Source organism: Mobula hypostoma, chromosome 10 (assembly GCF_963921235.1).
Source record: "Mobula hypostoma chromosome 10, sMobHyp1.1, whole genome shotgun sequence".
Lineage (NCBI taxonomy): Eukaryota > Metazoa > Chordata > Chondrichthyes > Myliobatiformes > Myliobatidae > Mobula > Mobula hypostoma.
This window is the reverse complement of record NC_086106.1, coordinates 30,329,353-30,352,669: the sequence shown is the minus strand read 5'-3', so window position 1 is coordinate 30,352,669 and position 23,317 is coordinate 30,329,353. Positions and strand designations below refer to the sequence as shown.

At 50.5% G+C, this 23,317-nt stretch overlaps 1 protein-coding gene across 1 annotated transcript in view; it reads left to right on the top strand.

Moving 5' to 3' along the window:
• The window catches only part of LOC134352475 (uncharacterized), a 52,709-nt gene that overhangs the window by 26,345 nt on the left and 3,047 nt on the right, over window positions 1-23,317 (top strand). Inside the window, exons 11-15 of the mRNA XM_063059753.1 lie at window positions 919-1,027; window positions 1,828-1,951; window positions 6,180-6,334; window positions 14,295-14,419; window positions 19,862-20,333. Of these exons, the coding sequence (XP_062915823.1) occupies window positions 919-1,027; window positions 1,828-1,951; window positions 6,180-6,334; window positions 14,295-14,419; window positions 19,862-20,333 (985 nt within the window). The remainder of the gene's footprint in view (window positions 1-918; window positions 1,028-1,827; window positions 1,952-6,179; window positions 6,335-14,294; window positions 14,420-19,861; window positions 20,334-23,317) is intronic.

Here is a 23,317-nt window from a genome sequence, read left to right as displayed (position 1 = left end):
TGTGCGCGCACTGGTTTGTGACTGCGTGGGCTGTGCGTACACGGAACTGGCGCGCACTGGTCTGTAACTGTGTATGCTCTGAGTACACAGAACTGTGCGCGCACCGGTTTGTGACTGTGTGGGCTGTGCGTCCACAGAATTGTGCACACACTGGTTTATGACTGTGTGGTCTGTGTGTACACAGAACTGGGCGCGCACTGGTTTGTGACTGTGTGGTCTGTGTGCACACACAATTGTGCGCGCACTGGTTTGTGACTGTGTGGTCTGTGTGCACACACAATTGTGCGCGCACTGGTTTGTGACTGCGTGGGCTGTGCGTACACGGAACTGGCGCGCACTGGTCTGTAACTGTGTATGCTCTGAGTACACAGAACTGTGCGCGCACCGGTTTGTGACTGTGTGGGCTGTGCGTCCACAGAATTGTGCACACACTGGTTTGTGACTGTGTGGTCTGTGTGTACACAGAACCGTGCGCGCACTGGTTTGTGAATGGCTGGGCTGTGTGCCCACAGAACTGTGCACACACTGGTTTGTGACTGTGTGTGCTTTGTGTACAGAGAACTGCGCGCACTGGTTTGTGACTATATGGGCTGTGAGTACAGTGAACTGTGCGTGCACTGGTTTGTGAATGTGTGTGGTCTATGTACGCAGAACTCTGCACGCAGCGGTTTGTGACTGTGTGGGCTCTGTATACACAGAACCATGCACGCACTGGTTTGAGACCGTGTGGGCTGTGCGTATGAGAGCTGTGAGCGCACTGGTTTGTGACTGTGCGGTCTGTGTACACACAACTATGCGCGCACTGGTTTGTGACTGTGTGTAAACAGAACCGTGCGCGCATTGCTTTGTGACTGTGTGGGTCTGTGTACACAAAACTGTGCGCACACTGGTCTGTGACTGTGTGTGCTTTGTGTACAGGAACTCTGCGCGCACTTGTTTGTGAATATGTGGGCTCTGTGTACACAGAACCGTGCGTGCTGGTTTGTGACTGTGTGGGCTATGTGTACACAGAACTGTGCGCCCACCGGTTTGTGACTGTGTTGCGTCTGGATACACAGAACCGTGCGCGCACTGGATTGTGGCTGTGTGGTCTGTGTGTACACAGAACTGTGCGTGCACTGGTTTATGACTGTGTGTGCTCTGTGTACACAGAACTGTGCGCCCACCGGTTTGTGGCTGTGTGGGCTGTGTGTACACAGAACTGTGTGCGCACTGTTTTGTGACAGTGTGGGCTGTGTGTACACAGAATCCTGCGCGCAGCGGTTCGTAACTGTGTGTACTGTGTGCACAGAACCGTGCGCGCACTGGTTTGTGACTGTGTAGTCTGTGTGCACACACATTTGTGCACACACTGGTTTGTGACTGTGTGGACTGTGTGTACACAGAACTGGGCGCGCACTGGTTTGTGACTGTGTGGGCTCTGTGTACACAACACTGTGCGCGCACTGGTTTGTGAATGGGTGGGCTGTGTGCCCACAGAACTGTGCACATACTGGTCTGTGACTGTGTGTGCTTTGTGTACAGAGAACTGCGCGCACTGGTTTGTGACTATATGGGCTGTGCGGACAGTGAACTGTGCGCGCACTGGTTTGTGAATATGTGGGCTCTGTGTGCACAGAACTGTGCACGCACTGGATTGTGACTGTGTGTAAACAGAACTATGCGCACATTGCTTTGTGACTGTGTGGGCTCTGTGTACACAAAACTGTGCGCGCACTGGTTTGTGGCAGAGTGGGCTGTGCGCGTACAGGTCTGTGACTGTGTGTGCTTTGTCTACAGGAACTGTGCGCGCACTGGTCTGTAACTGTGTGTGCTCTGCGTACACAGAACCGTGCGCGCACTGGTTGGTGACTTTGTGAGCTCTGAGTACACAGAACCATGCGCGCACTGGTTTGTGACCGTGTGGGCTGTGCGTATGAGAGCTGTGAGCGCACTGGTTTCTGACTGTGCGGTCTGTGTACACACAACAGTGCGCGCACTGGTTTGTGACTGTGTGTAAACAGAACTGTGCGCGCATTGCTTTGTGACTGTGTGGGGTCTGTGTACATAAAACTGTGCGCGCACTGGTCTGTGACTGTGTGTGCTTTGTGTACAGGAACTCTGCGCGCACTTGTTTGTGAATATGTGGGCTGTGTGTCCACAGAACTGTGCACACACTGGTGTATGACTGTGTATGCTTTGTGTACAGAGAACTGCGCGCACTGGTTTGTGACTATATGGGCTGTGTGTACGGTGAACTGTGCGCGCAATGGTTTGTGACTGTGTGTGCTCTGTGTACACAGAACCGTGCGCCCACCGGTTTCTGACTGTGTGGGCTGTGTGTACACAGAACTGTGTGCGCACTGTTTTGTGACAGTGTGGGCTGTGTGTACACAGAACCGTGCGCGCACCGGTTTGTGACTGTGTGGGCTGTGTGTACACATAATCGTGCGCGCACCGGTTCGTAACTGTGTCTACTGTGTGCACAGAACCGTGCGCGCACTGGTTTGTGACTGTGTGGTCTGTGTGCACACACAATTGTGCGCGCACTGGTTTGTGACTGTGTGGTCTGTGTGCACACACAATTGTGCGAGCACTGGTTTGTGACTGCGTGGGCTGTGCGTACACGGAACTGGCGCGCACTGGTCTGTAACTGTGTATGCTCTGAGTACACAGAACTGTGCGCGCACCGGTTTGTGACTGTATGGGCTGTGCGTCCACAGAATTGTGCACACACTGGTTTGTGACTGTGTGTAAACAGAACTGTGCGCGCATTGCTTTGTGACTGTGTGGGCTCTGTGTACACAAAACTGTGCGCGCAGTGGTTTGTGACAAAATGGGCTGTGCGCGTACAGGTCTGTGACTGTGTGTGCTGTGTACAGGAACTGTGCGCGCCCTGGTCTGTAACTGTGTGTGCTCTGTGTACACAGAACCGTTCGTGCTGGTTTGTGACTGTGTGGGCTATGTGTACAGAGAACTGTGCGCGCACTGGTCTGTGACTGTGTGTGCTTTGTGTACAGGATCTGTGCGCGCACTGGTTTGTGAATGTGTGGGCTGTGTGTCCACAGAACTGAGCACACACTGGTTTGTGACTGTGTGGGCTGTGCGTATACAGAACTGTGCGCGCACTGCTCTGTCACTGTGTGTGCTCTGTGGACACAGAAACGTGCGTGCTGGTTTGTGACTGTGTGGGCTATGTGTACACAGAACTGTGCGCACATTGGTCTGTGACTCTGTGTGCTTTCTGTACAGGAACTGTGCGCGCACTGGTTTGTGAATATGTGGGCTGTGTGTCCACAGAACTGTGCACACACTGGTTTGTGACTGTGTGTGCTTTGTGTACAGAGAACTGCGCGCACTGGTTTGTGACTACATGGGCTGTGCGTACAGTGAACTGTGCGCGCACCGGTTCGTGACTGTGTGGGCTCTGTGTACGCAAAACTGCGCGCACTGGTTTGTGACTGTGTGGGCTGTGTGTACACAGAACAGTGCACGCACTGGTTTGTGACTGTATAAACAGAACTGAGCGCGCATTGCTTTGTGACTGTGTGGGCTCTGTATACACAAAACTGTGCGCGCACTGGTTAGTGACAGTGTGGGCTGTGTGTACACTACTGTGTGCGCACGGGGTTGTGACTGTGTGGGCTGTGTGTACACAGAACTGTGCACCCATCGGTTTGTGACTGTGCGGACTGCGTGTACAGAGGACCGTGCGCGCACTGTTTTGTGACCGTGTGGGCTGTGAGTACACAGAACCGTGCGCGCACCGGTTTGTGACTGTGTTGCCGCTGTGTACACAGAACCGTGCGCGCACTGGTTTGTGACTGTGTGGTCTGTGTACACAGAACTGTGCGCGCACTGGGTTGTGACTGTGTTGCATCTGTGTACGCAGAACGGTGCGCGCACTGGTTTGTGAATATGTGGGCTGTGTGTCCACAGAACTGTGCACACACTGGTTTGTGACTGTGTGTGCTTTGTGTACAGAGAACTGCGCGCACAGGTTTATGACTATATGGGCAGTGCGTACAGTGAACTGTGCGCGCACTAGTTTGTGAATGTGTGTGCTCTGTGTACACAGAACTGTGCGTGCACTGGTTTGTGACTGTGTGGGCTGTGCGTATGAGAACTGTGCGCGCACTGGTTTGTGACTGTGTGTAAACAGAACTGTGCGCGCATTGCTTTGTGACTGTGTGGGGTCTGTGTACACAAAACTATGCGCGCACTGGTCTGTGACTGTGTGTGCTTTGTGTACAGGAACTCTGCGCGCACTTGTTTGTGAATATGTGGGCTGTGTGTCCGCAGAACTGTGCACACACTGGTTTGTGACTGTGTATGCTTTGTGTACAGAGAACTGCGCGCACTGGTTTGTGACTATATGGGCTGTGCGTACGGTGAACTGTGCGCGCAATGGTTTGTGAATGTGTGTGGTCTGTGGACACAGAACAGTGTGCGCACCGGTTTGTGACTGTGTTGCGTCTGGGTACACAGAACCGTGCGCGCACTGGATTGTGGCTGTGTGGTCTGTGTGTACACAGAACTGTGCGCGCACTGGTTTATGACTGTGTGTGCTCTGTATAAAAAGAACTGTGCGCCCACCGGTTTGTGACTGTGTGGGCTGTGTGTACACAGAACTGTGTGCGCACTGGTTTGTGACAGTGTGGGCTGTGTGTACACAGAACCGTGCGCGCACTGGTTTGTGACAGTGTGGGCTGTGTGTACACAGAATCGTGCGCGCACCGGTTCGTAACTGTGTGTACTGTGTGCACAGAACCGTGCGCGCACTGGTTTGTGACTGCGTGGGCTGTGCGTACACAGAACTGGCGCGCACTGGTCTGTAACTGTGTGTGCTCTGAGTACACAGAACTGTGCGCGCACCGGTTTGTGACTGTGTGGGCTGTGTGTCCACAGAATTGTGCACACACTGGTTTGTGACTGTGTTTGCTTTGTGTACAGAGAACTGCGCGCACTGGTTTGTGACTATATGGGCTGTGCGTACGGTGAACTGTGCGTGCACTGGTTTGTGAATGTGTGTTGTCTATGTACACAGAACTGTGCGCACAGCGGTTTGTGATTGTATGGGCTGTGTGTACACAGAACCGTGTGCGCACCGCTTTGTGACTGTGTTGTCTCTGTGTACACAGAACCGTGCGCGCACTGGTTTGTGACTGTGTGGTGTGTGTGTACATAGAACTGTGCGTGCACTGTTTTGTGACTGTGTGTGCTCTATGTATAGAGAATTGTGCACGCACTGGTTTGTGACTGTGTGGGCTGTGCGTACACAGAACTGGCGCGCACTGGTTTGTGAATGTGTGGGCTGTGTGTCCACAGAACTGTGCACACACTGTTTCGTGACTGTGTGTGCTTGGTGTACAGAGAACTGCGCGCACTGCTTTGTGACTATATGGGCTGTGCGTACAGTGAACTGTGCGCGCACTGGTTTGTGAATGTGTGTGGTCTATGTACACAGAACTCTGCGCGCAGCGGTTTGTGACTTGTGGGCTCTGTATACACAGAACCGTTCGCGCACTGGTTTGTGACCGTGTGGGCTGTGCGTATGAGAACTGTGAGCGCACTGGTTTGTGACTGTGTGGGCGGTGTGTACACAGAACTGTGCACGCATTGGTTTGTGACTGCGTGGGTTGTGTGTACACAGAACTGTGCACGCATTGGTTTGTGACTGCGTGGGTTGTGTGTACACAGAAATGTGCACGCACTGGTTTGTGACTGTGTGGTCTTTGTACACACAACTGTGCGCGCACTGGCTTGTGACAGTGTGGGCTGTCTGTACACAGAACCGTGCGCACTGGTTTGTGACTGTGTGGGCTGTGCGTACAGAGAACTGTGCGCGCACTGGTCTGTGACCGTGTGTTCTTTGTGTACAGGATCTGTGCGCGCACTGGTTTGTGAATATGTGGGCTCTGTGTCCACAGAACTGTGCACACACTGGTTTGTGACTGTGTGGGCTGTGTGTACACAGAACTCTGCACGCATTGGTTTGTGACTGTGTGTAAGCAGAACTGTGCGCGCATTGCTTTGTGACTATGTGGGCTCTCTGTACACAAAACTGTGCGCGCACTGGTCTGTGACTGTGTGGGCTGTATGTACACAGAACCGTGCGCCCACCAGTTTGGACTGTGTGTGCTGTGCGTACAGAGAACTGTGCGCGCACTGGTCTGTGACTGTGTGCGCTTTGTGTACAGGATCTGTGCGCACACTCGTTTGTGACTTTGTGGCTGTGTGTACAGAGAACTGTGCACGCACTGGTTTGTGACTGTGGGCTGCGTATGCACAGACCTGTGCGCGCACTGGTTTGGGACAGTGTGGGCTATGTGTACACAGAACTGTGCGCGCACTGGTTTGTGACTTGTGGGCTGTGTGTACACAGAACCTTGCGCGCACTATTTTGTTAGTGAGTGGATTCTGTGTACACAGAACTGTGCGCGCACTGGTTTGTGACTGTGTGTGCTGTGTGTACAGAGAACTGTGCACGCACTGGTTTGTGACTGTGTGTGCTCTGTGAACAGAGAACTGTGCGCGCACTGATTTGTGTCTGTGTGGGCTGTGTGTACAGAGCACTGTGTGTGCTCTGTGTACACAGAACTGTGCGCGCACTGGTTTGTCACTGTGTACGCTCTCTGTACAGAGAGCTGTGCGTGCACTGGTTTGTAACTGTGTGTGCTCTGTGTACACAGAACTGTGCGCACACTCGTTTGTGACTTTGTGGCTGTGTGTACAGAGAACTGTGCACGCACTGGTTTGTAACTGTGGGCTGCGTATGCACAGACCTGTGCGCGCACTGGTTTGGGACAGTGTGGGCTATGTGTACACAGAACTGTGCGCGCACTGGTTTGTGACTTGTGGGCTGTGTGTACACAGAACCTTGCGCGCACTATTTTGTGAGTGAGTGGATTCTGTGTACACAGAACTGTGCGCGCACTGGTTTGTGACTGTGTGTGCTGTGTGTACAGAGAACTGTGCACGCACTGGTTTGTGACTGTGTGTGCTCTGTGAACAGAGAACTGTGCGCGCACTGATTTGTGTCTGTGTGGGCTGTGTGTACAGAGCACTGTGTGTGCTCTGTGTACACAGAACTGTGCGCGCACTGGTTTGTCACTGGGTACGCTCTCTGTACAGAGAGCTGTGCGTGCACTGGTTTGTGACTGTGTGTGCTCTGTGTACACAGAATTGTGCCCGCACTGGTTTGTGACTGTGTGGGCTGTGCGTACAGTGAACTGTGCGTGCACTGGTTTGTGACTGTGTGGGCTGTGTGTACACAGAATTGTGCCCGCACTGGTTTGTGACTGTGTGGGCTGTGTGTACACAGAACTGTGTGCGCACTGGTTTGTGAATGTGTGTGGTCTATGTACACAGAACTGTGCGCGCAGCGGTTTGTGACTGTGTGGGCTGTGTGTGCACAGAACCGTGCACGCACTGGTTTGTGACTGTGTGGTCTGTGTGTACACAGAACTGTGCGCGCAGTGGTTTGTGACTGTGTTGGCCCGGGTTCTGTGTGTTCAGATCATAGTGTACAGAGCCGTGTACAGGAGCCTCGGTGTCTTCCCGACTTGTGTGTTCACAAGGGATTGTCAATGTGTACGTAACTTTGTAGGGGGAGAGGGGGAGTGGGCGTGTGTGTGGATGAACGAACAGACTGAGGACTGGAAGAAAGAACCGGTCTGACTTCCAGCGAATTAAAATGTCAATTAGAGCTGAGTGGGAAAAATAAATTTATTTTGTCACTTTTCGTTTTTCAGCAGATCACCTTTGTTGGACGTTATCTGGTCCTGGACCCTTCTGCCAAGCGAGGTCATGGGTTCCTCTATTCTGCCTGAGTGTACAATAATAATCAATACACTTGTCTTGGGTAACAAGTGACCTGTTTCATTCAGACCACAGCTCTCCAAAGAGTATAATCATCAATCCCCGGCATTCATTGGTATTCTCATTGTTGAATTCATCGCCGTCAATCACCTCGGGGTCTGAGTGATCAGAAAGTCTGCAGGAGGAGCCGAGCTGCGTCCGCAGTGAGGCAGTGGGACACGGCCAGAATTGTTAAGCTGTAGAGAGACAGAGACAGACAGAGCCAAGTTCAAGATTCAAGACTGTTTCATGTAGTTTACACAATAAGATAATGATCACAACTACAATAATGAGTTTCAATAGATAAGATAGATTACATACAGTGATTGATTGTCTGCTCATAAAGTGACGCTCAGCGGTGGAGTGTCTGTACATAAGGTGAGAGACGGGAAATGATAAAGTCGTGATGGATGGGGGTGTGGGGGTGGGTTAGTGACTAGAAAAGTTGATCAGCCTTACTGCTTGTGGAAAGTAACTGGTTTGGAGTCTGGTGGGGCGGGCATGAATGCCATGCAGCCTCTGGCCGGATGGGAGCGGGATATGAGTGATTGGAATCCTTCATGATGCTATTGGCCCTTTTTCAGCAGTATATGCCCTTGATGGTGGTGAATTCAACTAGGCAGTCTTGACTACCGCAGTGCAGTTCCCGTACCGTACAGTCACGCAGCTTGTCAGGATGCTCTCCACTGCGTGTCGGTAGAATGACGTGAGTTTGGATGTGCAAAGTCCAGTTCTCTCCAGCCTCCGCAGAAATCAGAGGGTGGGGGGGGGGGTGAGTTTTCCTGATTGCGTTTAATGAGTTCTGGTTCCATGAGACATTATGGGAGATGCGCACTCCCAGGTAGTTTATGGGCAGGATTGTCCCATTATGTTACAGTCACGAAATCTGATGCCGAGTGAAGCGACCTGAACCGTGACCTGATGAGAATTTGTTGTCTTAACTTGCGTGGAACCACACGGCAACTGTGTGACGTCAGAGCTCACGTTCGCGACTAGAGCTAACTTATCTGAAATGCTGCCTTTTGTAAACTTTTTACGGTGTAGAAAAGGCAGATGATTTGTCTCAAACACAAGAACACATCAGCTCTAATGTGAAAGTCATTCACCAGCACTTGAAAACAATCAATCTCTGATTGTGGAGGAGGAGATGCTTGAGAAGACAACACAGCGGTCACAGCTAGGAGAATCCGGACACGTGTCAGACAAAGGTGAAGACTGGATGAACCAACCTGAAAATAAAACTTTTAAATTTCCTTCAAGTCATTGAAGGAGCGACCAGATTTTTACTTAATCACACCGGTATCTTCGTTATCGATCCTTTGGAAGTGAAGGCATGAAACGTACTGAAATGAAGTTTTTGTTCTGAAATGAAGTTCTCTGTTTTAACTTTCCATTGGATCTCGTGCCCCGAGAACACACCAGAATATCTTCACCGGAGACCAGAGGCTCAGCTGCTTGAATTGTGGAAGAGGTCGGCTACATTAGTTGCCTGACGACGCAACAGACAGTCATAGCAAGGAAAAATCATTTAGCTGCTCTGAGCCTGAGAAGATTCAATCGTTCATCCAGCCTGCAGACACACCGTTGAGCTTACAGTGGGGAAAGGTCGTTCACCTGCTCCGCGTTTGCAGAAACACGGGTGGGTTCACGCCGGGAAGAGGCCATTTCCTTGGCCAGTGTGTGGGAGGGGATAAACTCAGTCATCCAGCCTGAAGATACATCAGCGGGTTCACGCCACCGAAAGACCGTTCGCCTGTTCGAACTGTGGGAATGTATTTATTCCGTTGCCCAGCCTGAAGACAGGTCAGAACATTGACACCGAGGAGAGGGGAGAGGCTGCTCACCCGCTCCGTGTGTGCGATGAGATGCGCTCAGTCATCTGAGCTCTGACACATCCCACCTACAGACACACCAGCGGGTTCATGGTGGAGGGATTGTTTATCTGTTTGGACCATGGAAAGGGACACACCAGCGAGTTCATAGTGGAGGGATTGTGGACTGTGGAAAAGGGTACACCGCTGCTCACGCCGCTCACCTGCTCCGACTGTGGGAAGGGATTCACTCGTTTATCCCACCATATGAAACGATAGCGAACCCACATTGAGAGGCTGTACACCTGCCCTGCTAAAACACCAAGCAAGGGCACACAGGGAGGAAGTTTAAGTAACTCTATGATGAGTTTTTAACCATCACACTTGGAGAGTCCATTTGCAAGTTTAAGAGTGAGTGTTGTCAGATTCTGCAGTTCATCAGATCCGGAACCGAACCCTGGTCACTGGGGCATCTCCTTCACCATGCTCCGCTCTGGCACCAGAGAGAGGATCAGAGGGCACTGACGGCGCAGACTGAGAGCGGGGTGAGGGGGGCGGGGTGCAGATCAGACAAGGAGAAGGCAGACATTATTCCGAGCACACCATGTTTTACTTCCCAGACGTATTGCAGAGAAGCACCGGGAAATTCATCACCATCTAGTGATGGGAGGGATGGGGGGCGGGGGGGGGGGTCATGATTTCCATGGGATCTGAATGGCAGCCTCGGCATGGATCTCTTTCCCTCTCCCCTCTCTCGCTCTCTCCCTCACTCCCCCTCCCATTCTCTCTCCTCCTTCCTCTCGCTCTCCCTCTCTCTTGCTTCTTCCCCTCCTTCTCTCTCTCGGCTTCACTCTTTACCCCAGATTCCCATCCTCCCTTATATCCATGTACTCGCTCATAGCATCCCAGGGAACGGTCTACGTTTTCCTCGATCTCCTGCTGCTGCTGGTCACTCCTGGGACAACCATGTCCAGATCGGCGTTCTCTGCCTCACACTTCCCTTCCCACCCCTATACACCCCACCCCGCTCACCAGCTGCTGTGACCCCCTGTTCATCTCCCTGCAGTAGAGAGATCATCAGATACAGGTCCTGCCGTTCTACCTCAGCACCCCCAGGCCTCGACTCTCCCTCTACCTCTCGGCTTGAGATCGGTGTGGTCCGAGTCTTCCACAAGTAATGCAACTGATGATGGTCGTCATCGATGGAGGCCTCGACATCATTAGTACTTTTTACGAGGTCGAGTTGGTAGCTCAACACTCAACCCGGCATGGATGGAAAGCGTGCCCAGGAGCGGCTCGACTGGATTCGAACTCGGGAACCTTCGCTCCTGGAGTCCGGCGCTGATGTCACTACGCCACCAGCCGGCTATGATGGTGCCAAGACTATAAGTGCGGGAGAGTTGCGCAGCGTCAGCCTCACTCTCTCTTCCCAATTCCCATCTGGATCCAGTGACAAGACAGAGTCTAGACGGCTGGAGATGGGGCTAGGTGCAGTGGATGACCAGGACGTTTTCTGTGTCTTGTCCTGCTCTACACGTTCCACGACGCTTGCAGAGACCGCCTTCCTGACCATTGAACCCTCCGCTGGTCTCGTCCGCTCAATCCGCCGGAGTCTGTCTTCACATGCTGGGATAGACAACTCCCTATCACACCGAGGGTTTGAGACCCGTCGGCTACCCTCACCTGGTTTAGCCAGCTTGTCGAAGCCGTTGCCCGGGGTGTGGCCGCTGGCGCATGCAAACAGCTACGGGGAGCCACAGGTGACAGCTGAGTGCCAGGTGGAGACCAAAGGTGGACTAACCACCTTGAAAAGGATGCGACATGTTCCCCTACCAGAGGTGCTACCCCTCCCTGACACCCCATACACCCCATACCTGATAGGTAGGCGTGGGAGGGAGAGACACACGGGAGCTGTGCGCCAGGGAAACGCACATCCATGACCAGGCCTGCGCCCAGAATGTGGGGGTGGGGTGGGGAGGGGGTGTTAGGAGGGATCTGTCTGAGGTACTGAGATGGGAGGGGGAGGAAGCGGGGTGCCTTTAGCTGGGACCTGAGACAAATTCAGTCGCGTTCACTCAGGGCTTACTGTAGCGGAGCTAGGTAATGTTTTACCGTATCTGGGACCCGGGATACACGGTGACACACTTGATGTGTTTACCTGTGGCTGAGATCTGAAGTGGCTTTAGCTACGCTTGTCTATGGGGGTCGCTTGTAGCTGAGACCAGGGTGACAGAGAATACCCCTATTAAACGGGCTACCTGTCACCAACACATGGGCTCTCTGCAGCTGAGTTGGGCCATGCTTGGTAGGGGTCTTCCTGTTGGACTGGCCAAGTTTGCTTGTAGATGCATTCCGTAGGGGTTTTGCCTGTAACTGGGAGCTGGCATGCTGGGAACCTTTCAGTCCAGGGTTGCCAGCGGCTGCCTGTATCTGTTCACTGCGGGATATGCGCCTGTGGTGACAGAGCTTGTGCTAGTTGGGAGCCTGATCACCGTGGGGGTGGTTCCTGTAGCTCAGACCAGGGACGGGTGTTTTCCTGCAGCGCAAACCTGGCACTCGGCTGTGCTTCTACGCAACCTTCACTTGAAACACCCGTGGCTACAACTGGAAAGTGTTGGCCTGAGCCCGGACCCAGGAACCTCTGCCAATGTGGTCCGGTGCCTGGAGCTCCACTTGGTGGCATAGAATCACGGATGGGCAGGGGCTGAGGGAGCTAGGGGTGAGGAGAGTTTAAATTCAGAAAGGGACATTAGTGTGGAAAGATCAGTTCTCTGGCGACGGAGTCAATGGGATTGGAAACGCAATGAGGCATGAACGGTGAGAATCAGGTCCCGGGAGTGGGGTCGAATTGTGTGTGTGTGTGTGTGGGGGGGTGGGGGGGGTGAATTTATGTCTCAGATGGTGAGGGTTAATTAGTAGCGTGGGGTCAAGTCCCCGGTATTCAGTATCAATGCCCAGGGATAGGGTTGTTGGGGGCTTATGAACAAATAGGTCCTCAGCTGATGGGGAGGGGGTTCGAGCGGTGGGATAAGGCGTAAAGATAGACCCCTTAGTCCTGAGGTCTATGGGTTGAGCAGGTGGTAGTGGACTTGCTTCAGGCCGGAGTTGGGCAGAAAATCTGGTGGATCTTGACTATGAGCAGCGATCCCGTTTCCTTTCCAGCCCAACCCTCTACTGCCGGACATGGCCGCACTGAGGGGCTTCGGAGGGTGCTTTGTATCCGTTCCTCAGAGTGATGGCCAGTCCCGCACGTTCTAACGCCAGCCTGATCCCACTTCCTTTCCAGCCCAACCTGCTGCGACGTGACTCCCCCGTGTCAACCCCTGCCTCACCAGATCATAAGACTGTGAATGGGACGGGTATGGAGTGTTACGGTCCAGGTGCCGGTCGATGGGACTAGGCTAATGGACTAGATGGGCCAAAGAGCCTGTTTCTGTGGTGTAGTGTTCTCTGACTCAACGACTCTGTAAGACAATAAATCTCGTCCTCGTCCTTCAGTTCCTTTAACATTCAGAACCCAGTGACTGAGCACCCCCTCCCCACCCATCCTACCCTCTCAAAGGTCACCAGAGATTCGTCTCTCTCTAGATTTCTCCCCATCTCCGTCCTCAATGACTGACGTCTTAGTCCGACATAATGAACAAGCCCTCCCCCTCAAATGAAACAATTCAATCGGGGGAGACACCTCCACCCCATTGAACCTGCCGGTCTCGTGGAGGATTCACAATGACATCTTCTCGCATTCTCCTGAACTCCAGAGACTACAGGCCTGGTCTGCTTCGGTCGCTCCTCACGGGTCAATCTAACCACTATCACCCAGGGCAGTGAGTGTCTGGACTCAGTAGTGGGAACTCTGTCCGAGTCAGTCAAGAATTCGGAAAGACAGTGGGTCGTGCTGCGGAGATGGCGATAATTTACTGAAAGGAAGAGATTGTTGTGCCAAGTGCGAGATGGGCTGAGCCGTCGGCTCCCCTCCTGTGACGTCTCTGTGAATTAGAATCAGATTTAGCATAAGTTGTGAAATTTGTTGTCCTTACAGCAGCAGTACGATGCAATACATAACAATAAAAATGTGAATTACAGTAAATATATAGATAGATACTTTATTGATACCAAAGGAAATCACAATGTCACAGTGGCGTTACAAGTGCACAGATATGCAAATATACAAATATTAGAAGAGAAGTTAGAAAGAATAAAAAATAAGTTACCTCAAACAATCTAACAGGAGGAGGTCATCAGTTTCCCGCCAATAGGTTGACTCGTTAAAGAGCCAAATGGCCGAGGGTAAGAATAACCTCATATAGCACAGTTGTCGTAGTCCATTAGTAGAAGTTTTCCTCTGTTCAGCCAAGGTGGCATGGAGAGGGTAGGAAACGTTGTCTGGAATTGCCAGGATTTTCCATAGGGTCCTTTGTTCTACCACAGCCTCCAGTTGGGTTCAGTTTGATTAGAGACAGCCTTTCCAATCAAGAACCTAAGGGAAATCCTGGCAATTCTGGACAATGTTTCTCACCCTCTGCATGCCTCCTTGAACCCCCTCCCCCCCGCCACTTCGGGTCTCAGGGATTTCCACCCCCACCGGCTGTCAGGGCTTCCCTGGGCTCTGTCTCTCGGAGTTCCCTTGTCCCTCCTCTCTCGAAGCCCCCAGGTCTTCACTGACAGTCTTGAGGGTCCTTCTCGAGGTTTGCTACGCTTCCCTCTCGAGTTCCCCAGGTTTCTCGAGATGTGCCTGGATCTCAGGTTTTCAGGCGTCCCTGGGCCGTCAGGTGCTGGTCATGGGGATGGGGGTACAGTACTGCATTGAGCTCTTCAGATGTGAGCATGGTGCCGGAGCGCGTTGGGGCTCTGAGGTTTTTGGAGGATTTTAATTGATTAATTGCTGGTTAATGAGTCGTTAATCGCTTAGAGTTCATTGTGTTTATCTCCAGTGACTCGCTCTTTGTGATGTGGTCTCCTGGTGCTTTTTGTTTGAGTTTGTTACGTTTTATTTGATGTTCGTTTGGAACTATTATGGATAAACTCTGCTCGCCATCTCTAGATCGGAGTCTGTCTTTCATATGCACTTGTGTTCCGATAGTGCCAGCGCACACTCAGTGACAGAAATAGTATCAACACACATCAAAGTTGCTGGTGAACGCAGCAGGCCAGGAGGCATCTATAGGAAGAGGCGCAGTCGACGTTTCAGGCCGAGACCCTTCGTCAGGACTAGTCCACTGCTGCGTTCACCAGCAACTTTGATGTGTGTTGCTTGAATTTCCAGCATCTGCAGAATTCCTGTTGTTTGACAGAAATAGTATTCTATTTCTCCTCTGGAGTGAAGCAATACGCAAACCGATGGACAGGGATCGACATGAGAGACAGAGAAAGCGGGGGGGAGAGAGACAAAGGACACACATACAGACAGGTACAGAAACAAATAAACATAAACAGGTAGAGATGTAGAGAGAGAGAGAGAGAGGGAGACACACACACACACACACACACACACAGACAGACAGTGAGAAATGCACAGGAGAAAGATGGGTCCTTGAACGGTTTACAGACATACAAGTGTGTTCACTGGGAGAGAGAAGTTCACTGAGAGGTGAAGGAACAGAGGGGTTCTCTTTCAGCAAGGTAACGCTCACAGACATACTGACATTGGGAGTGTCTCACACAAACAGGGTGTCCCTGGGTCACCTGAGTTCCACTTACGGACACCCTACATAGCAAAGAGCTCCTTAAATATGATTAAATTCACACGTCTGACCTGTACCTGTACATTAATTGCTGCAAACAAAACTATTTCTCCTCTGTCTCATCCATTTTTGAAATTGTTCTTCCATATCAGTCTCCTGTGATTTTGCCACCATCCCTTACCACACTGCAGAGGACAAGTCATTGTACGAGGGGTGATTGATAAGTTCGTAGCCTAAAGTAGAAGGAGTCAGTTTTAGAAAACATAGCACGTTTATTTTTCCTGTATTTACACACTTAGTCCAGCAGTCGTGAAGCATACGGATCCCTTCATTGTAGAAGCCGGCGTCTTGGGCCTCCAGAAAGTGGTCCACAGCAGGGGTGATTGATAGATTCGTGGCCTCGCGTAGAAGGAGGTGTTATTAACCTTCTGCATTTTCACTCAAAGATTTGAACTGCACGTGCTTGTAACAAGAGCTGTATAACTCATCTCCTTCTACCTTAGGCCACGAGCTTATCAATCACCCCTACTGTGGACCACTTTTACAAAGAAGGGATTCGTATGCTCCACGACCGCTGGACTAAGTGTGTACATGTAGGAGGGGACTATGTTGAAAAATAAATGGCTGGGTTTTCTAAAATTGACTCCTTCTACCTTAGGCTATGAACTTATCAATCACCCCTCGTATATATTTACGTCGATAGATGCTTGATTTGCAGGGGTGTCAAAAGTTACAGAGAGAAGGCAGCAGAAGAGGGTTGAGAGGAAAAATTTATCACCAAAGAAAGAACGTGCCCAGAGGACTAATTCTGTTCCTGTGTTTTATTTTCTTATAGTTATCATGTTGAGTGTTTTTATTGTGTTTTCAACATGGACAATTTTGATTGATGGACATTTTGAAAACAATGCCTGTTTCTTCAACAAGGGATGATGTGAAGTGGGCAAACCAGAGAATGAGAAATGCATATTCAGTTTAGGGGAACACACAAACAAATATATGGAACACGGTTTGGAACCACCGCCTCTCTGCTTCAGAATGCAATCAAATTCCATCAAACAACCCACTGATCTCAGTCTTCAAGGCTGACGACGGAATATCTTTCAACTGGGTGAACTTATTTATTAATTTATTGAGATACAGTGTGGAATAGGCCTTCGAGCCTCCGGTGCTTTGAGCCACGCTGCCCAGTAACCCCCGATTTAATCCATGGGAATTAAACCTGGCTTTATGGAACTGTAAAATATCGTGCTAACCACAACGCTGCCGTGCCATCCCAAGATGGTGATAGTAAACCTGATTCTGATTTTCATGGCGTTTATACCCTGGGTGTGTTTACTTACTTGCATGTGGTAGAAAACGTGAACGTCCGGCCCAGACGGGGGTACCTGGCCAAGTACAAGAGACCTGTGCTGATCAACTGGCTGGAGTACTCACGGAGATACTTAACCTCTCACTTTGGCAGCCTGAGATACCCACATGCTTCAAGCAGGCTTCACTTTGACCAATTACTAAAAAAAACACACGGTGCCTCAAAACTCCAAAGACTATCATCCAGTCGCACATACATCCACAGTGATGAAGTGGTTTGAGAGGCTGGTGGTGAAGCAGAGCAATGGCTGTCTGAAAAGCGACCTTGACCCACTCCAATTTGTTTCCCGGCACAACAGCTCCACAGCAGATGCCATCTCATTGCTTCTTCACTCAACCCTGGAACATCTGGGGGCAATTACCATGCCCATAGTCTGCTCTTTATCAAATTATGGTATTGCTTTGCACTGCTGTAACTATATGTTATAATTATGTGGTTCTGTCAGTGTTAGCCTTTGGTTTGTCCTGTTTTTTTTTTTGTGATATCACTCTGGAGGAACATTGTATCATTTCTTAAAGCATGCATTTCTAAATGACAATAAATGAGGACTGAGTGTCCTCATAATCTAATCTAATCTAAAAACAATTACCAGACATTCAAGACATCGATGTTCATGCCATCAGGTTGGGGGCTACCCAGACGGAATATAAGGTGTTGTTCCTCAAACCTGAATGCAACCTCATCGCAGCCTTGGACTGACATGTTGAAATGGGAATGGGAAGTAGAATTAAAATGGGTGGACACTAGGATATCCTTCATTAGAACTGGAGTAAAAAATGAGGAGTCAGAGTTAGAAAGTGGGGTTGGGGCGGAAGGGGAGGGAAAGGGGAAGTCAAGACATGGGAAGTTGATTGGTGAAAGAGATACAGGGTAAGAGAAAGAGGAATCTGATAGAAGGCAGAAGGCTATGGAAGAAAAGAAAGGGGGAGGAGCACCAGAGGGAGGTGATGATCAGGTAAGGAGACGAGGTGAGAGAGGATTAGGGGGATGGGGATGGGGAATGGTAAAGGAGAGGGGGAGGGGACATTACCGGAAGTTTGAGAAGTCAATGTTCATGCCATCAGGTTAGAGGCTACTCAGACGGCATATAAGGTGTTGCTTTTGCAACAACTGAGGGCTCATCGCGGCAGTAGAGGAGGCCACGTACTGGCATGACAGAAAGGGAATAGGATGTGAAATTAAAATGGGTGACTACTGGAAGATCCCACTTTCTTTGGCGGACAGAGCACAGGTCTTGGCAAAACTGTTTCCCAACCTACATTGGGTCTCACTGATACACAGGAGATCACACCAGGAGCACTGAATACAGTAGATGACCCTAACAGACTCACAGGTGAAGTTTGGCCTCATCTGCAAGGACTGTGCGGGGCCTTGAGTGGTAATGAGGGAGGAGGTGTAGGGGCAGGTGTAGCACTTGATTCGTTGCAAGGACAAGTGCCAGGAGGAAGATCAGTGGAGAGGGACAAATGTACAGGGGAGTCACATAGGGAGTGATCCCTGTGGAAAGCAGAATGTGGTGGGGAGGGAAAGATGTGCTTGCTGGTGGGAGCCCATTGAAGATGGTGGATGTTACAGAGAATTATGTGCTGGATACAGACCCTATCCCTGGTGGAGTGGCAGGAGGATGGGGTGAGGGCAGACATGTGCAAAATGGAAGAGATGCAATTGAGGGCAGTGTTGATGGTGGAGGAAGGGAAGTCCTTTTCTTTGAAGGAAGACATCTCCTTAGTTCTGGAATGAAAGGCCTCATCCTGACAGCAGATGCATGGAGACAAAGGAATTGAGAGAAGGAGATGGCATTTTCACAAGTGACAGGGTGGGAAGACATATTCTCCAGTGGTTGTGAGAGTCAGTGGGTTTATAACGGACAGGGATTTCTTCAAGCAAGTCTGGTTGAAGACCCCATCTATGATTTGAACTGCGTCAGGATTAACTGTTTCCTGTTTGGAGATGGCATCATACACCTTCTCAAGCACTTGAATATAGTTGGCCACTGGTGGTATGTACACTCTGGCGAGGATCATGGATGTGAGCTCCCGAGGTAATTAGAATGGATGGCATTTGGTCATAATACTCCCAGGGTCAGGGGAACACAAGTTCAACAAAACTGCCACATTGGAGAGGCACAGAGAGTTAATCGTGAAACACACACTTCCAACTCTTGCCTTTTCTGAATCAGCAGTTTGATCCAGCCTGTGAATTGAAAAGCCTTTGGGTCTGATCATCGTATCTGGAATGTTGGTGGTAGGACATGTCTTGGTCAAACATAGACCACAACAATCTCTCATTGCCCTTTGATACAGTAACCTTGGCCTCAGGGCCTCAGTTTTCTTCTCCAGCGACTGCACATTTGCTAGCAAGATGTAGAGGGGATCTCATTCCTCTCAGTTTCATTCTGGCTTGGTTCTATCACCAGAGTTGATGTCCGTGAGATGCTCTCATTTTGGAAGCGTTTCACTCAGAGATCACACCTGCAGATACCCCAGCAAGTTCACACCAGGGAGAGGTTATTCAGATGCTCCATTTGTAGGAAGGGATTCATCCAAGCATACTGTATGTTTATGAATTCCCACTGGGGAGAGGCCATTTACTTGTCCCTGTGTGGGAAATGATACACTCAGTCAAAAACCTGCATTGGGATTGAAATAGGTGGCATAGTTTGGGAGACCGCTTTGCTAAGCACCTACACTTCATCCGCCAGAAAAAGTGGGACCTGCCAGTGGCCACCCATTTCAATTTTACTTCCCATTCCCATTCCAACATGTCAGTCCACGGCCTCCTCTACTGCCACGATGAGGCCACACTCAGGTTGGAGGAGCAACACCTTATATTCCATCTGGGTAGCCTCCAACATGATGGCATGAACATCGATTTTTTAAACTTCTGTTAATTGCCCCCACCCCTTCATCATTCCCCATTCCATTTCCCGCTCTCACCTTTTCTCCTTACCTGCCCATCAATCGCTCAGGTTCTCCTCTCTTTTCCATTTCCTCCATGGTGTTCTACCCTCTCCTATCAGACTCCCGCTTCTCCAGCCCTTTATCTCTTTCCCCTATCAACTTCCCGGCTCTTTCCTTCACCCCTCTCCCCCTCCCGGTTTAACCTATCACCTACCACCTTGTACTTTCTTGCTCTAACTTCTCATCGTTTTTTTTTTCCAGTCTTCATGAAGAGACTCGGCCGGAAACGTCGACTGCTTACTTTTTCCCCCCTGGCCTGCCGAGTTCCTGCAGCGGTTTCTGTGCTTTCCGTTGAATGGCATCTCGCTTACCCAAATATCTCTGCGCTTCAGAAATCGCCGGTGGTGCCCTGCCTATCAAACGCGCAGGCGCCAAGGGTTGCGGCTGGGCTCGGTGAAATGCGCATGCGCTCGGGGGACAAAAGACTGGTTGATCGCCGGCAGGCTGGTAGGTCGGACTGGGGGTACGGGCGAGGGTTTCATTATCGGGGTGGCGTCGCACTCCGACTGGGCGGCAGTCGCTGCGAGCTGCGGCTACACCGCGGCTCCGCACCCCCCGGGTCAGTCCCGGCCCTTTGCTTCTCTCTCAGTCCCACGATCCGCATCCAGGCCCCGGGAACAGTTTCTGCTGATGAGCGGAAGTGCTGCGCCATTTCTGCAGCGCATGCGCGTCGGTGCGACGGTGGCGGATCGTCGGGTGTCTCGTTCTTGTCATTTTCTGGGTTTAGGGACGGTCATGAGTGATACTTCCAGTCCTTTCCCACCACTATGTAACACTTGTTTGGAAGTGAGAGCGGAAGCTTCTCTCAGATACTGCCGAGTTGTAGCTATGTAAATCCAAGCTTTAAGAGCTGGGAACAAAGATACACTTCTCGGCTGAAAGAGTCTCATTCAGTCACTGAAAATATCAATTAGTGCTGCATAGCAAAAAGAAAATGCAGCTTTGTTCTACCTCCTGTTGTTCAGGACCTTTTTACCCCGACGTCCATAAAACCATAAGACATCGGAGCAGAATTAGGCCAGTCGTCTTTTCGGCCATTCCATCATGCCTAATTTATAATCCCTCTTCATCCCATTCTTTTGCTTTCTCCCATAATCTGTGAAGCCCTGACTAAACAGGAACCTATCAACCACAACTTTCAATATACCCAATGAATTGGCTTCCTCGCCTGTATTTGGCAATGGATTCCACAGATTCACAACCCTCTGGCTAAATAAATTCCTCCTCATTTCTGTTTTACACGGACATCCCTCCATACTGAGGCTGTGCCCTCTGGTCCAAGAATTACCCCCCCCCACCCCCATTCTTCTAATCTCCAGCGATTACAGACCCGGAGCCATCAAACACGCCTCCTATCTCCCAGTGGCCACATATTTTAATTCCGCATCCCATTCCCATTCTGACATGTCTATCCACGGCCTCCTCTACTGTAAAGATGAAGCCACACTCAGGTTGGAGGAACAACACCTTATATTCCGTCTGGGTAGCCTCCAACCTGATGGCATGAACATTGACTTCTCTAACTTCCGCTGATACCCCACCTTCCACTCGTACCCCATCCGTTATTTATTTTTATGCACACATTCTTTTCTCACTCTCCTTTTTCTCCCTCTGTCCCTCTGAATATACCCCTTGCCCATCCTCTGGGTTCCACCCCCGCCCCCCGGGTCTTTCTTCCCGGAGCTCCTGTCCCATGATCCTCTCATATCCCTTTTGCCTATCACCTGTCCAGCTCTTGGCTCCATCCCTCCCCCTCCGTCTTCTCCTATCATTTTGGATCTCCCCCTCCCCCTCCAACTTTCAAATCTCTTACTAACTCTTCCTTCAGTTAGTCCTGACGAAGGGTCTCGGCCTGAAACGTCGACTGTACCTCTTCCTAAAGATGCTGCCTGGCCTGCTGCGTTCACCAGCAACTTTGATGTGTGTTCCTACATTAACCCTTTCATTCCTGGCATGATTCTTTATTCATGTGTGTTGTTTATGCGTCTTCTGATCGTCCTCTGGACCCTCTGCAAATCTAGCACATCTTTTCTTTGATAAAGGGCCCAAAACTGCTGCTCGTAATACACCAAATATAATTGGACCAGTGCCTTATAAATCCTCAGCCTCGCATTTTTGCATTATAGTCTTATTATAGTCTTCATATTATCGTTTTTTTTGAGATGAATGGTAGTCTGCCCTCCTAACTAACAAATCAACCTACAAATTAACCTTTAGGGAATCCTACACAAGTCCTTTTGCACCTCTGATATTTGGATTTTTCTCCACAATTAGAAAATAGTCTGTGCCATTTTCCTTGCCTGCCAATGTGCATGACAATACACTTCCCTACACTATATTCCAACTACCAGTCATTTTTCCATCCTCACAATCTGTCTTAAGCCCTTCTGCAGACCCCCTGCTTCCTCAGCACTATCTGCCCCTCCACCTATCCTTGTGTCTTTTGCAAACCTGCCCATAAAAGCTGTCACTTGGGTCATCTGAGTCACTGATAACATTCCAAATGCAGCGGCCCCAGCACAGCCCATGGAAAATGCTGTACTAGTCACCAACTACCAACCAGAAAAGGCCCCCTTTATTCCCACTCTTTTCCTCCTGCCAGTGAGTCAATCTCCTTTCCATGCTGGTAACCATGAGGACATCTTTTGCCCCGTTTTCTCTGGGTAATGACATCAAACACCCTTGTCCTGGATAACTAATGCCCTCACAAGGAAATCTGCAGATGCTGGAATTTCAAGCAACACACATCGAAGTTGCCGGTGAACGCAGCAGGCCAGGCAGCATCTCTAGGAAGAGGTACAGTCGACGTTTCAGGCCGAGACCCTTCGTCAGGACTAACTGAAAGAAGAGCTAGTAAGAGATTAAGAGATTTGAAAGTGGGAGGGGGAGGGGGAGATCCGAAATGATAGGAGAAGACAGGAGGGGGAGGGATGGAGCCAAGAGCTGGACAGGTGATTGGCAAAGGGGATACGAGAGGATCATGGGACAGGAGACCCAGGGAGAAAGAAAAGGAGGTGGGGGGGAACCCAGAGGATGGGCAAGGAGTATAGTGAGAGGGACAGAGGGAGAAAAAGAGAGAGAAAAAAATATACTAATAATACTAAATAAATAACGGATGGGGTATGATGGGGAGGTGGGGGATTAACGGAAATTAGAGAAGTCAATTTTCATACCATCAGGTTGGAGGCTACCCAGACAGAAAATAAGGTGTTGTTCCTCCAACCTGAGTGTGGCTTCATCTTTACAGTAGAGGAGGCCGTGGATAGACATGTCAGAATGGGAATGGGACGTGGAATTAAAATGTGTGGCCACCAGAGGATCCTGCTTTCTCTGGCGGACAGAGCATAGGTGTTCAGCGAAACGGTCTCCAGTCTGCATCGGGTATCACCAATATATAGAAGGCCTCATTGGGAGCACCGGACGCAGTATATCACCTAATGTCCTGTAGCTTTCACATCATAAAAGTGCCACATATCAACAATCTCCAGTGAGAAAGACCAATGCCCTTCCGTTCATGTTCATTGGCTTTGCTTCACTGTCAATCACCTGCGAGGGGAGGGGGGTCAGAGTAATTCGAAAGTCTCCAGGATCAGTCATGTGATGTGATGTGCTGTGTGCAGTGGAGTGGGACCTGCCCAGAACTAGAAATAATTTCAG